The sequence below is a fragment of the Mus caroli genome, chromosome 19 (genome assembly GCF_900094665.2).
Source record: "Mus caroli chromosome 19, CAROLI_EIJ_v1.1, whole genome shotgun sequence".
Taxonomy (NCBI): Eukaryota; Metazoa; Chordata; class Mammalia; order Rodentia; family Muridae; genus Mus; species Mus caroli.
In genome coordinates, this window is record NC_034588.1 from 57306473 (window position 1) to 57320612 (window position 14140).

At 42.0% G+C, this 14140-nt stretch overlaps 1 protein-coding gene across 1 annotated transcript in view; it reads left to right on the plus strand.

Annotated features, from left to right (window-relative positions):
* Positions 1 to 12664: 12664 nt before the first annotated feature.
* The window catches only part of Grk5 (G protein-coupled receptor kinase 5), a 198959-nt gene continuing 197483 nt past the window's right edge, over positions 12665 to 14140 (plus strand). Inside the window, exon 1 of the mRNA XM_021152022.2 lies at positions 12665 to 13541. Within this exon, the coding sequence (XP_021007681.1) occupies positions 13490 to 13541 (52 nt within the window). The 5' untranslated portion in view covers positions 12665 to 13489. The remainder of the gene's footprint in view (positions 13542 to 14140) is intronic.

A 14140-nucleotide genomic window follows, 5' to 3' on the forward strand; every position in this document is an offset into this window, starting at 1 on the left:
CTTCTGCTCCGGGCTTCCCTATGAGGGCGGGGCCTCAGCGAGGCGGGGCTTACGAGGAAGGGGTCAAGGAGGGAGGGGTGTGGTTTATGCAAAGAGGCTGGACCTGGGTGAGTGGTTGTGACTTAGGGGAGAAGCCTTAGAACCACTCCTTCCTGCTCAGGGGGAAATTTCCCTTTGACTTCTTGAATACCTGAATGCTTGGTTTCCTACTTATGGTACTGACGTATAAAGATCAAATTCCATTTAGGAAGTAGACACTTAATGACATTTCCTGTTGATTTTGTTTCGGTAACTTAGTGTAGTAGAAACTTTCTGTCAGGTTCCCTTTCTATCTCAGGTGGGATCTTCTGCCTTCTGCATTCAATGGAACAAACTGCATTCAATGGAACAAACTTAGTTATCTGAGTTCTTTAATAAGCTAAACGACTTAGAGACATCAGAGTTTAGTGTGCTTGAAAACCTTTGATATTGTGTGGGGGGCGTTCGTTTGGCCTCTCCTCAAAATTGGGATGATTGGGACACATTTTAAATCAATTTATTTGTTAACGCAGATACTAAGTAATGATTGGAGGGCACGGTTTTGAAGTACCACATCAAACACAGAATAAAATTCACATGATAACCACACTAAATGCCATGTCTAAGCTGGTATTTTCCAAGCACTGTTCTGTTACTAATATAGTTTCTCAAATCTGCATATTATCTAAATAATATTTTCTTTATGCTAGCTCATTTTAAAGTGCAAATAATCTTATGGGAAAAGAAATGTTAAGTAGGAAATAGTTAAACTTCTACTTATAACAGTATAAATAGACGGGAATTAAAAATAAACACACTAGTGCAAAATACTACAAAGTTCCAGCTAGATACAGTTATTTGCTGAAAGTCCGAGTTTTGTTGAAAAGAGAGAGAGAGGTTGGTCAGAGGCATTCTCTTCTAGCTTCAGAATTTGTAGGTCAGAGGACTGAAAGAAAACTAAAAACATTTTGAACTTTCATACTGAGATTTGATGTTATTATTTATTTATTTTGCTCTCTGCTATATCAGAAATATTGATAAAAGAAAAAAATTTATAAAGCTAGCTGTCCATGCACCATTAGCTGCTACACAGTGTACCTGTCTTGTACAGGAAAAAAAAAAAAGCCTTATACCTAAAGAGACATCTCAACAAGTTCCTCACAGCACTTGCCTTGAACTTAACTGGTACCCAGTGTATGTGTTTGGTGTTCAAGTCTGTGATGGAATGTAATTCAGACATAAAAAAGGATGAAGACTGAGCTCGATGGTTTATACTTATAATCTCAGCACTTGAGAGGCTGAGGCAGGAGGATAGCCAAGAGTTCAAGACCAGGCTTTGCTACAGATTAAGATCCACTTGAAACAAAACAAAACTCTGAAGTGTGATAGCACAGGTCATCTTCTTGCCTGTACTTGCTTCTTCTTAGTACTGAGGTTACAAGTGTACTCTTACTCAGATTAAAAGTAGGGGTAGAACTTGCTTTTGGAGTAGTGAAAACATCATGTGATTAATGGAGCTGAGAATTATAGAACATTAGATAAGGGAAGGTTATATCTCTAAGAAACAAACAAACAAACAAACAAACATCTTCAAGAGGTACAGAACCTAGAACTCCATGCAGCTGAGCAGCTAATGTTTGTGGTGGCTGAAAGCAGGCTCAGCATCAATTACTTGCCACTGTATAAGACAATGATCTCAATTTAATTCTTCCTATTTTCCATCACACCAAGGGTGTTTGTTTATTTGTTCAAATTCACAGAGATCTACTTGACTCAGCTCCCAGGTGCTGGGATTAAAGAACCACCATGCCAGGGGACATTGAGGGTTTTAAAAGTTGTATCTAGAGTAAGGAAAAGGTGTGTGACAAGGACAGGCCAGGAAGTTTCTGTAAGCTTAAATTAAAANANNAAAAANAAAAANNAAAANAAAAANNAAAAAAAAAAAAAAAAAAAAACTGGGTAGATTCAGTTCCAAACTTTAGTTAAAAATAAGTTAGCTTGATTTTCAAATAACTAAAAGCTCTTTAATTTTTCTTTTTCAAGCAAAGGAACCTCAGATGAGTCACCTTCAGGTGAGCTTTCTTCAGTTCCTACTATGGAGGTGGGATGAGGGATCATGGAAGGGGAAATTGAACTAAATAGCTGATTCCTCTTGGCTATCTACATTTCAGAATTATTGGTGCCTAGTCTCAAAGCACACAACAGATACAAAACAACCTTACTGGTTTCAAAGACTTTTTTTGGTCTCCATTCTGTTACTCTGTAAATCATTTAGTGAAGGCCTTGAATTTTGTGAAGAAAAAACTTGCTCTGGAAGGCTCAAGATACTGGGGTCAGAGGTGGAAAATTTGAGTATAGGTGAGATAAGATTTTCTAAGAATGAAGGTGCAGGGTTTTTGTTGTTGTTTTGTTTTTTGTCTCTTCTTTGATCCCCCCCCCCAACTGGGAAAAAGGACATGTCTCAGAAAGAAGGGAGAATGAGAGAGATGTTAGAGGAGAGATTACAGAGTAGCCCCTCCAAGGCAATGGGGTAACAGGGGTTCTAAACTGCAACTATTTTTTTGGTGGTTGTGGGGGACAACAGGGTCTTCTATAGCCCAGGCTGGCCTCAAACTCACCTTGAACTCCTTCTGGATCCTCCACACCCAGTTTATGTTGTGTTGGGGATTGTACCAGGGGTTCATATATGTTAGGTAAGTACTTACTAACTGAGCTGCATGCCCTGTTCCTAATGTGGGGTTTCTCTCTGTCTTTCTCTGTCTCTCTGTCTTTCTCTCTGTGTCTCTCTCTGTCTCTCTGTGTGTCTCTTTCTCTATCTCTCTCTCTGTCTCTGTCTGTCTCTCTGTCTCTCTGTCTCTGTCTCTCTCTCTGTCTCTCTCTCTCTCTCTCTGGCATGATCCTTCTGTGTGACAATCTAGAACTCACTTTGCAGATCAGGCTGGCCTCAGCCTCTGCCTTCCAAGTGCTGGAATTAAAGGAGTGCACCATAATGTGCAATTTCTTAATAGAAAACACTTAAAATGACTTAATATTCCTCTCCTTCATGGAGTCTCACCCCACCCATCTACATGGTAGTTTGTGACTGGTCACCCGAGGTCCTCATTCCATTCTGCATGCTGGGGTTGAGTTCTTCTTTGGGTAATTGAATTGTCCTTCTCCAGTCTCTCTTTCCCTAGTTACTGATCTGTTCCTATGGAGTCCAGGCTTCCTGCCGTATTCTTGCTTTCTAGGAAAATCCAGCCCCTATAATTCAAGAATACCATGCAGTCATGTGGTCTTGGAACCCCAAATCTACAGCTTTCTGATTTTTCTGGTCTGTCATTTCATGATCTATAAAGTTACAACAATAGTGCTCACCTATTTGTTCAGTAAACAAAAGCACTGTGTGGATTGCAGTCTTTGTCCCATGCATTCATATTAGGAGTTGCTTGGTTAATCTATAAGTTCTTCAGGTATTAATTACTTTTTAAAAAATTACTTTATTTGTGTTTCACTGCATGTATGACTTTCTACCATGTATCTGCCTGATGCCCATGAAGGTCAGGAGAGTGTCCAGTTCCCTAGAAATGGAGCTGTAGATGGTTTCGAACCACTCTGTGGGTACTGGAAACCAAACCCAGGTAGGTCCTCTCCAAGAGCTTAACTTTTGAGCCATCTTTACAGAAACTTTTTTTTTTTTTTTAAATTTGGATGAAGTCATGGCTCAGTGGTTAAGAGCATCATGTTCTGCTCTTTCAGAGGTCATGAGTTCAATTTCCAGCACTCACAATGGGTAGCTCACAATGGTAACTCTAGTTCCAGGAGATATGATGCCCTCTTCTGGCCTCCACAGGCACCCAATATACATGCACACATGTATACATGCACACACACACACACACACACACACCCCAATAAGATATTTACATGATTTTAAAATTAAAGTTATATAACATAATAAAATTTACCATTTTAGAGTAGATTATTCAGTGGCTTTTATAATATCCATAATATTGGGTAACCACCATTTCTATACCGTTCCAAATATTTTCATCATCTCTAAATGAAATTGCCATACTTATTCTGTAATTACTCTCCATTCTCTGATGACTGCTAATCTGTGCTTCTGTCTTCATAAATTTTTTTAGATATTTTATATAAATTAAATGTTTTTTTCCTTTAGGCCTCGTCTCTTTTACTCAGCAAAATGCTCGTTTTTGTTTGTTTGTTTGTTTGCTTGCTTTTTCCGAGACATGGTTTCTCTGTGTAGCCTTGGCTGTCCGGGAACTCACTCTGTAGACCAGACTGGCCTTGAACTCAGAATTCTGCCTGCCTCTGCCTCTCAAGTGCTGGGATTAAAGGCATGCACCACCATGCCTGGCTCAAAATGTTCATATTAATAATTCACTTTAAATCATGGAATGTATTTTCCATGATATGAGTATGATATAATTTGATTATCCATTCATTAAAGCAGACTTGGGTTGTTTCAACTTGTAGCTACTGTACATTGTGCTACTACTGACATTTATGTAAAAGTTTTTGTACAGATCACTTTGGATATGTTTTCAGTTCCTTTGGGTAGGTAACTAAGAGTTGAAATTGTTGGGTCAGATGGTAAATCTGATATTTTTAAGGATTCAGTTTCTTTTTTCGTTCCTTTCATTTATTCATTTTTTCTTATTTCTTGGAAAGGAAAAGAATATTTAAAAAGTCAGTAGTGATGACACTATTCTCTATGTCTGTGCATATGTCTAAACTCATAGTACTAAACACCAGAGAGTAAATTTTATTTTATATTTATTATTTAACAGGGCCTTGCTATATATCCCTGGTAAGTCTGTAATTGGCTATATATACACAAAACCAGGTTTCTCTTAAACTTTCAGCAATTCTCCTGCCCCTGCCTTCATAATGCTGGGATTATAGGCATTAATTATCACCATACCTGGCCTGATGGCTGTGTGTGTGTGTGTGTGTGTGTGTTTTCCCTCATTATAATAGCAAAAATATTTAGTATTTGTTACAGAAAAAGATGGGACAAAATAATCATATTCACCTGCAAATGGCTAACTGAATTCTAATCTAGCCATCTTTAGTACTAATACACCATCTGCATGAAAAGAACAAAGCAGCCTGAAGAGTCTCATATGGAACAGTTTCCAAATTATATTGTGATGTGAAGATGTATCATGAAGGCAGAATAGTGCTTCCATTTTTTTTTTTTTTTGAGACTCTGTTTCAAAACACAAGCAGTGGTGGACAAATGGTTCAGTGATAAAGGTGCTTGCTGCCAAGCTTAATGATCTGAGTTTTATCTCTGACACTCACATGGTAAAAGGAGAACACCAACTTCTGCAAGTTGTTTTCTTACCTCTTTCTTACCATCCCCCGAAAATGTCTAAAAAACCCAAAACCAAAAAAAAAGCAAAAAAAAAAAAACCCCAAAAAACAAACAAACAAAAAAACAAAAGCAAAATATAATTTTAAACAACAAACCCAAGCCCAACAAAAAATGATCTATGTGCTTCCAAAATTCCATGTGCTGATATAAAAGGCAAGGCCTTTTCAAGATGTTAGGTCATGAGGATAGGGTCTTCCTGAGATTAGGGATTTGTGAGGATACAGCACAGAAACACCATCTATGGAAGAAAGAATCTAGACATACCACATCTGATGGCACCTTGATTTCAAGCTTCCCAGCCTCCAAGTCTATAAATTGGTTACCATTTTTGTGGTTCACAAATTACTCAGTTTTAGGTATGTGTTTTGTTACAGCAACCTGCATGGACCAAGAACCATAAACATAATCATTCCCTTTCCAAACATAGAGAGGGTAGATTCAGCCTAGAGAGAGGATTTACTGGTTTTTCATTCAGATCCTGAACACACAGGGTTGTGAAGGTTGAACAATAAGCAGCAGACACTCTCAAGGGCCCAATAAGCACTCAGGGAGCAGAATTTCCTCTTGCAATACGTGAGAACTGGCCTCACAGATCCATGAAACCTACAGACTAACCCATGTGGAGCCTGAGGCTTACTACTGCCATTCCCAAAGTCCTTGCTAGATGGCATCCTTTATCTACAAAGGAAACTCCTTAGAGGAATGAGCTTTCTAGCTACCTTTGCCTGTCCCAACCTGGGTTCACTCTGGCAGGGATAGATGCTCAAGCCAACTAGATGAATAGGCTACAATGTTAAGGCCTAGGTAACTGTTACTTGTCCAGCCAGCCATTTTGTTCTGTTACTAATGGTATAAGGAAACTTTCTCATGTGCTGTTACTAGGAAACTTTCTCATGCTCTAGGTGATTAGAGAATCTGTTATGTTCTGTGCTTTGGTGTTCTTGGAAAACAATCACAACAGAAGAAGTGATAACTGCTTTGTATAGTTAGCCACAATAAACTTAGACCCAAACTAACTTCCAAGCAGCACTTCCTGCAACTATATATAAGCTTTTATGGTTTTTGCTTTTATAAACTGTCCTTGGGATGGATCCCAACATAAGAAAAATACCTATAACAATAATAAGCTACTTGTAATAAGACTTACATTTTGAGTAGGAGGCAAGTAAAGTTTAAGTTCCCAAGCCCTCCTTGAGAACTGACATCCTACTTGGCAAAAAGAGATGTGTATGTAGGTAACTAACACCCTGGTTGGTAAGTTAAGACATAGATGTTAGATAAGGAAAGTCCCCTGTCACAGTTGAATACCCCAACCAATAAGAACAGGATGAGTGTACAACAAAGACATGTTCCTAAGGAAATCCCCTATCCCTAAATCCTGATTGGTGGGATAACTTGGCACAGATGTTTGTAGATTTTAGGCTTTAAAAACCCTATAGGATCTTTACTCAACCTCACAGTCAGCTTCTGAGTCTGGTCTGTGGCCCTGCTCAATCAGTCCTGGGACAAATGCCCAATTAACTATCCTTATCTGAGTGAGATGGTGTTCATGTGGTTTGTGAGGCAACTTCTTGACATAGATCATAGTCTATTTATTTTACATTACTGTAAACAAAAAGGACAGTATGTGTATTGCATTATTTAATATCCCAGGTATTCATAGATTTAATTTAGCATGTTTCTAGCTAGCTGAGACTTTAATGAGGGAAGAAATGGGTTCTTTTTCCTAAGAATAATATTCACATATCTATGATGGCTCACTTTATATGAGTAAAAGCTTTTATCTAAGGTTTCTAACATTGTTAGGCTTAGTCTGGAGCAAAAGAATATTTATGTTATTGTAGTATTAAGGTTGACCTTCTAGCCTGCTTCTCCTTGGATTCAGCTACCTGGTTCTAAGGCTTAGCCTAAGGTTCCATTCGGTTTAGTTTGCTTCCTCTTTTAGAAGCAGTTCTTGGCTAGGCCTTTTAGTACATGTCTGGAATTTCTACACACAGGAGGGAGGGTGAGGCAGGAGGATCACCATGATTTTTAGAGGATAGTCTGGTCTATACAGTGAGTCCTTTTACAGTGTCTGTTTACTTCTACATGCATGTACACACAATAAATGTAAAAACAATCAAGACAGAGCAGTAGCCATATTTCTTATGCTACATCTATCTGTTCCCGCCCCCCCCCCCGAGACAGGGTTTCTCTGTATAGCCCTAGCTGTCCTGGAACTCACTTTGTAGACCAGGCTGGCCTCGAACTCAAAATCTGCCTGCTTCTGCCTCCCGAGTGCTGGGATCAAAGGTGTGTGCCACCATGCCCAGCTTACATCTATCTGTTAAAGAGTTCTTGGTACTATGAGTAACAAGTGGACTGTCTTGGTGGGACTAAGTCCTGTCTGATGCTGATCATTAAAAGGTAATCCTTTGATAGATGCTGGTCATAAAACGAGGCAGGGTGATGGCTTAGATTCTTATCTACATTAATAGAAATATCACCCTTTAAAAAAAAGTAATTAGGGCTGGTGAGATGGCTCAGTGGGTAAGAGCACCGGACTGCTCTTCTGAAGGTCTGAGGTTCAAATCCCAGCAACCACATGGTGGCTCACAACCATCCGTAACGAGATCTGGCACCCCCTTCTGGTCTGCAGTGTCTGGACAGCTGCAGTGTACTTACTTAAAATAAAAATAAATAAATAAATCTTTAAAAAAAAAAGTAATTACTGGAGGAAAGCATATTTTTATTTCCTGCTTTTAGAATCAAAGTATAGAGTTAAGGGTTATGCTTCTACTGTGTAGTACAAGTATTTTGTCTCCACCTAAATGTATTGATTGTCTAGCACTTAATGAGACAAGAAAGTGTTCAACTTTGTATAAACCACTTGGTGGTAAGGCTCTTGTGTTTCTCTCAGGCTGAAAATTGAGTTAAAATCAGATTATCTTGTTCCCTAGTTAAAGTTGGGTGAATGATAGAACTACTTGCAAAAGATAGCTCAGAAGACAGAGGTCCAATCAGAGAGCTGGAATTCTGGAGAGAGATTGGTTTTGGTTTTCTAGAAAATACAGATGTTTCTATAACATTGGATCCAGAGGCTAGTGTGGCCTCACCCTTTCCCTTTAAACACTGATCTCACAGGGAGGTTGAGATTCGGATAGTTACCTAGCATGATCTAACTAATATTCCTTATGCCTCCAAGAAGGTAGAACTTATTTATATTGATGTTCCTTACACTTTTACACTTTGATTCTTTTTTGTTTGTTTGCTTTCCTAGACAGGGTTTATCTGTGTAGCCCTGGCTATCCTGGAACTCATACTGTAGACCGGGCTGCCCTGATCTCACAGAGACCATCTGCCTCTGCCTCCTGAGTGCTGAGATTAAAGGCATGTGTGCTACCACTGCCTGGCTCAACTGGCTCCTTTTTGTCCAAGAAATCTTTAGGTAACATGGGTATAAAAGCATTTAAAATTTATATTTACTGATAGAAACCATAAAGAAATTTCTTATTTATGTTCCAAAGCTGTTATTGATTAGTATGACATTATTTGTCAATCTAAGAACTTGTAGGGTGAAGTCTTCAAGATTATTCTGGGCTACACAATGAGTTCAAGACCAACTTGAGCTACATGAGACCCTGTCTCCAGAAATAATAACAAAACACAAAACACAAAACCAAACCACAAACAAAATGTCACAATGAAACTCATACTCTGTATAATTAATAACAAATGATAATAAAAAGGCCAGACTACTTCAAAGAAAGGAATAGAAAAACATAATGCGATACATAATGGCAACATTTTAAATGTGAAACTTGGTGACTATCGGTCCTTTCAGAGTAGGAGGGGTGTTTAATGGGAAGCCTTGGATTTCCAAGTCCTTTTCAATTCACTTATCTTTCTTGGAATTGTCATGATGGAAGAAGACCACTTCTTCCTCCACTGGCAGAATCCTCTGTATATATTTCTACAATTGATGTTATTTTCTCCACTGGTGAATTGAGCCAATCCAAGACAGATGAAAATATATATAAACACAGGTTTATTGGGTGAATTCACTGGGCCCAAGAAAAGAGGCCAGGGAAGTCTCTATGGGGAGGGGGACAGAGAGTGAATTGAGAGAAAGTGCAGGTGCAGAGAGAAGGAAAAAGTGGGAAGAGAGACCAAAATGTCTGGATTATATCTAGAAGAGCCCTTGGGGGAAGGGCAGTCCAGTCTAGGGTAGAAGGTGGAGTATGCCAGCTAGGAACTGAAGAATGCTGGGAGATCATGGTGGCTAGGTCTGCTTTGGTATGTAAAAAAATGCACCTCAGCTGTTTGTTCTGGGGCTCTGAAACCCAACAATTGCTCTGATTCCAGTGTTTGTAGCCCACTTACTTTCTTGCTGGTGGTAATGGAAGTTGCCTGTACTCCTGCAATACTTGGCAAATTAAACATTGAACAAAGAGACAAGAGAAAAAAAAAAAGGAATATTTCTATTTCCAGTACCTTCAGCTGCAAGCTGAGAGGCCAAAAAGGTCAGTAGGATTCAGAAAGCCAGTGTAATGACCGAGGAACGAGGAATGTACATTTTAGAATGAAGATAAACTGTGGTCGTCCAGAATAGTAGATGTCGGTTTATGAACACTCTGACCCAAAAGCTTTTATCCATGGGAGATAGAGGTGCCTCTGGAAGAGTCCCTGGTTTTTTGTTTGTTTGTTTTTTTTCTTTTCATTTTTAGCTTCTTGGATCCAGTGTGTAGCTTGTCAGCTTTTGTCTTTCTCATTATTGCAGACTCACAGGATCCTCATTTTGATTTCCATACTTGCTCTCAGTTGGCTGTCAACAATTCCCTAATTAGTTATTGATACTTAATTGATGACTCTTCCTCAAAACAAACTTATTTTTCACAGGGGATCGTGAATTATTATTGTAGCTAATTGAAAAGAATGAAATGATCACAGTGGAATTATGGATGGAAATAGAAAATGCCCTAAAATCTTAACCATTTAGTCAACTGCCTGCTTTTCCTTACAAGTTCATTCTGGCAACAAAACAAAATTTCAGAACCATGGCATCCAGTCTGTACCAGGCAGAGATCAGTGAATGAACTCTCTATCTGCCAGGTTCAAATCCTAGGATTTATTTATTTATAGACAGGGTTTCTCTGTGTAGCCCTGGTTGTCCTGGAACTCACTCTGTAGACCAGGCTGGCCTTGAAGTCAGAGGTCTTCCTGCCTCTGCTTCCCAAGCACTGGGACTAAAGGTATGCATCTCCATTGCTAGGACTTTTACTTACTAGTGTGTAACCCCAGGAAAATAATAAAACCTCTTCTTATCTACAAATACAGCTATATTTCCTATCTCATCCGGACATTGTGTTCAAGTTGATAATCCATGTCAAACAGCACAGGCCTGGTTCCCCACTGGGGTTGAATAAATGCTATCATTGTTCCATTCTTGCACTGGAATGTCCTAATTTCCTCAGAGAGGCACAGATAACTTGACCTACAACCATTTATTTTGTCGGAAAGATGTATCACCCTGTAGTGGAGAGAGAACTGTTTAAGCTAAGACCTACTTGCTGTATCTGCTGGGCCTTATTCTGGATCTGCATATCTCTGTAAAATGGAGAAAGGCAGGCCTTTACAGAGAGGCAAACAAGCATTCTATCTACCAGAGAGGAAAACTACTGCTGACTTGGGCTGGGGCTGGATATTAGAAAATAGAGTGGTGTGAGTTACAGTCAACAGAGCTCTGCTACTCAAGAGGGTGGTGTGATTCCTTGCAGAAATTTCAGGATCTGCCATAGATCTACATCTGCATTTTAACCAGAACCTGCACTGTTAAAAATCTTTAGGACTGGTAAACACAGGAAGTTTGTAACAGGTCAAACTTAATCATTAAAAAAAATGTTATGGAACTCCAACAGTGGTGTCCCAGCACTTGGGAGGCAGACGCAGGCAGATCTCTTTGAGTTTGAGGCCAGTTTCATCTACAGAGCTAGTTCCAGGATATCGAGGGCTACACAAGGAAATTGTGTCAAAAACGGAAACAAAACAAAAATGTTTTGGAGATGAAATATTATGGCTTAGTGTTTAACAGCACTCACTGCTCTTACAGAGGACCCAGGCAGCAGGATCAGGAGCTACAGGCCAGCCTGGGTTCTATGAATCCCTGTTTCAAAAAAAAAAGTGGAAAAAAATGGTGAAAAAAAGTCAATAAACGGGCTGGAGAGATGGCTCAGTGGTTAAGAGCTCTGACTGCTCTTCTGAAGGTCCTGAATTCAAATCCTAGCAACCACATGGTGGCTCACAACCATCCATAATGAGATGTGACGCCCTCTTCTGATGTGTCTGAAGACAGCTACAGTGTACTTACATATAACTTTCGTTTTGAGAGAGATTCCGTCATCACAAGTTGGGGCTCTGGGAATGAGAGTTTGTAGTAAAGTCTAAGTTTAGATTGCTTAGAACAGTAGTAATTCCTGTGCTGTCAGGTGCTCAAGTAGTTTGCTCAACTCTCTGTCTTCTGACAAGCAAACTTAACTCTTCTTGTTGACAAGTGAGGCCCACTGATCCAAATCCAGACACTAGGCAAGTGGTGGTGGCAGATATACCCACTAGGAAAAAGACTATCACTAACTGTTAGAACCAGCACTAGTCTGGTAACCACACTGAAAACGCCATTAGCTCCAATGCTTAATGACTGTTTTCCATTTCTCTAGGCCCCTCCCTACTTCCTGGCTGCTCTGGGGACAGCCAGCTTTTCCTTCTCTTGGACACAGAAGCCTCAGACTTAGTTTCAGAACGGATATCCGGCCCGAAAGGCCCAGAGGAGGCAAAGGCCTCATTGTTCCCTGGGGCCTGGCAGCCCCGCCCCCAGCCCTTAGGACTCTCCTCGAAAGACCCCAGGTGACAGCCAATTTCCCAGCATTAGAAGTTTTGGGGAAAGAGGAGCTGGGACCAGATCTGGAGTCCGAGGTTCTGAAAGTGTAAGGAGCCAAGTGCTCCAAGATAAACAAGCCTGGAATTTGAATGCCTTTTCATGCTGGCTTGGCGATGGCTTGGCTTGTTACTCATCAACATTTCCACAGCAGATTCGATTTCTTATGTGTTTTTAGTAATTCGACTACAATATGTTTGGTTATAATGAAAATCTTGGGGTTTTGGGCCCCCGGGCTTGCAAAGTGAAGCTGCTCTGTGCGTGGGGATCCCGAGAGTCCCAGGCGCCTGCCTTCTGGGTTCCCATAGACGCGCCGTCGCCAGGGGGCGCGCATGCTACGTGCTTAGAGATCAGCGGCCGCCAGGTCGCCCCGGGCTGGCCGAACCCCTTGCTGCCCGGAAACAAAGTGCACCTTTGTCAGAGACCTGGCGCGTGTGAGCGGCAGACGGCGGGCCGCGCGGAACCCCAGGAGCGCGCCTTCGCTCGAGTCTCAGCTCACTCCTGGGCCTCCCACAGCAGCGTTCTGCCGCCTTGGCTTGTGCTTTCCGCTTTCTCGGATCTTGGCGGGACAGGAAAGGGACTCTGCGCTCCAGGAGTGGGGGTTTCGCCTTGGCTGAGTCGTTTTTGACTCCTGCCGGCGAGGCTGGGCCGCCTGGGCTCAGCGCCATACCGGCAGCAGTCCTGCTCCACAGTCCCGGTGCAATAGAGCCCTCGCCCCGTCAGACGCGGGACTACAATTCCCAGCATTCCTCGCATTCAGAGCGCGCGGTGGGAGTTGCCTCGGGGCAGACGCCTGCGCGCTGCAGCGGCTCGAGCCTGGAGTACCACACCCCCGGGAGGGGAGCGAGGGGAGGCTGAAGCATCCGAAGCATTAAAGCATCCGAGGGAGCCGGAGGGGAGGAGAATGGAGTGACAGAGACGCGCGGAGGGTGGGGGGTGGGGGGGAAAGTGTTGAGGGAGGGGGGAGGGGGGACACAGAGGGAGGAAGAAGCGGCGGCGGCGTCTCTTCGGTGCAGAGGGGGAAACTCCGCGGGCTCCGAGAAAGAATAATGCGGTAGCAGGCAGGCTGCTTGCTCTGGGGTTTGGCAGCAGCGGCGGCAGCTTGAACAGCGGCAGCGGCATCACCCCAGACGCTGACAGCACAGCCGGCCGGCTCCCTCGCTGACTGCCGACTGTCAATGGAGCTGGAAAACATCGTGGCCAACACGGTCTTGCTGAAAGCCCGGGAAGGTAAGCTCGGGTGGTCCGGTGCGTGTACGGCGCGTTTGCCGCGGGCCGGGGTGCGGGTGTCGGGTGACAAGCGAGCGTGCAGGATGCTCGCAGTGAGTTGGTACGAGTGGTACAGCTTGAGATCTGTCTGCAAATATTGAGAGACTCCTGCCTTTGGGCTCAGAAGATTAGGACTGGGGCAAAGACAGTTGCAGGGACGAGTTAAGATGCTAAAATATCCTCTAGTTTCCAACTGAACCTTAGAAATCGTTCGATCTCCGCAGCTGTTGAAAGGGCAGTTGGAAAAGCATTCTTTTAGGAGATAGAAGCAAGAAAACGTGCCAATAAAACAGTCTTTAGAGTTGGCCCGGGAATAAAACTCTCTCTCTCTCTCTCTGTCTCTCTCTCTGTCTCTCTCTCTCTGTGTCTCTCTCCTCTCTCTTCTCTCTCCTCTTTCTCCTCTCTTTCCTCTCTCCTCTCTTTCTCCTCTCTCCTCTGTTCTCTTTCTCCTCTCTCCTGTTTCTTCTCTTTTTCACCTCTTCTCTTCTCTTCTCTTCTCTTCTCTTCTCTTCTCTTCTCTTCTCTTCTCTTCTCTTCTCTTCTCTTCTCTTCTCTTCTCT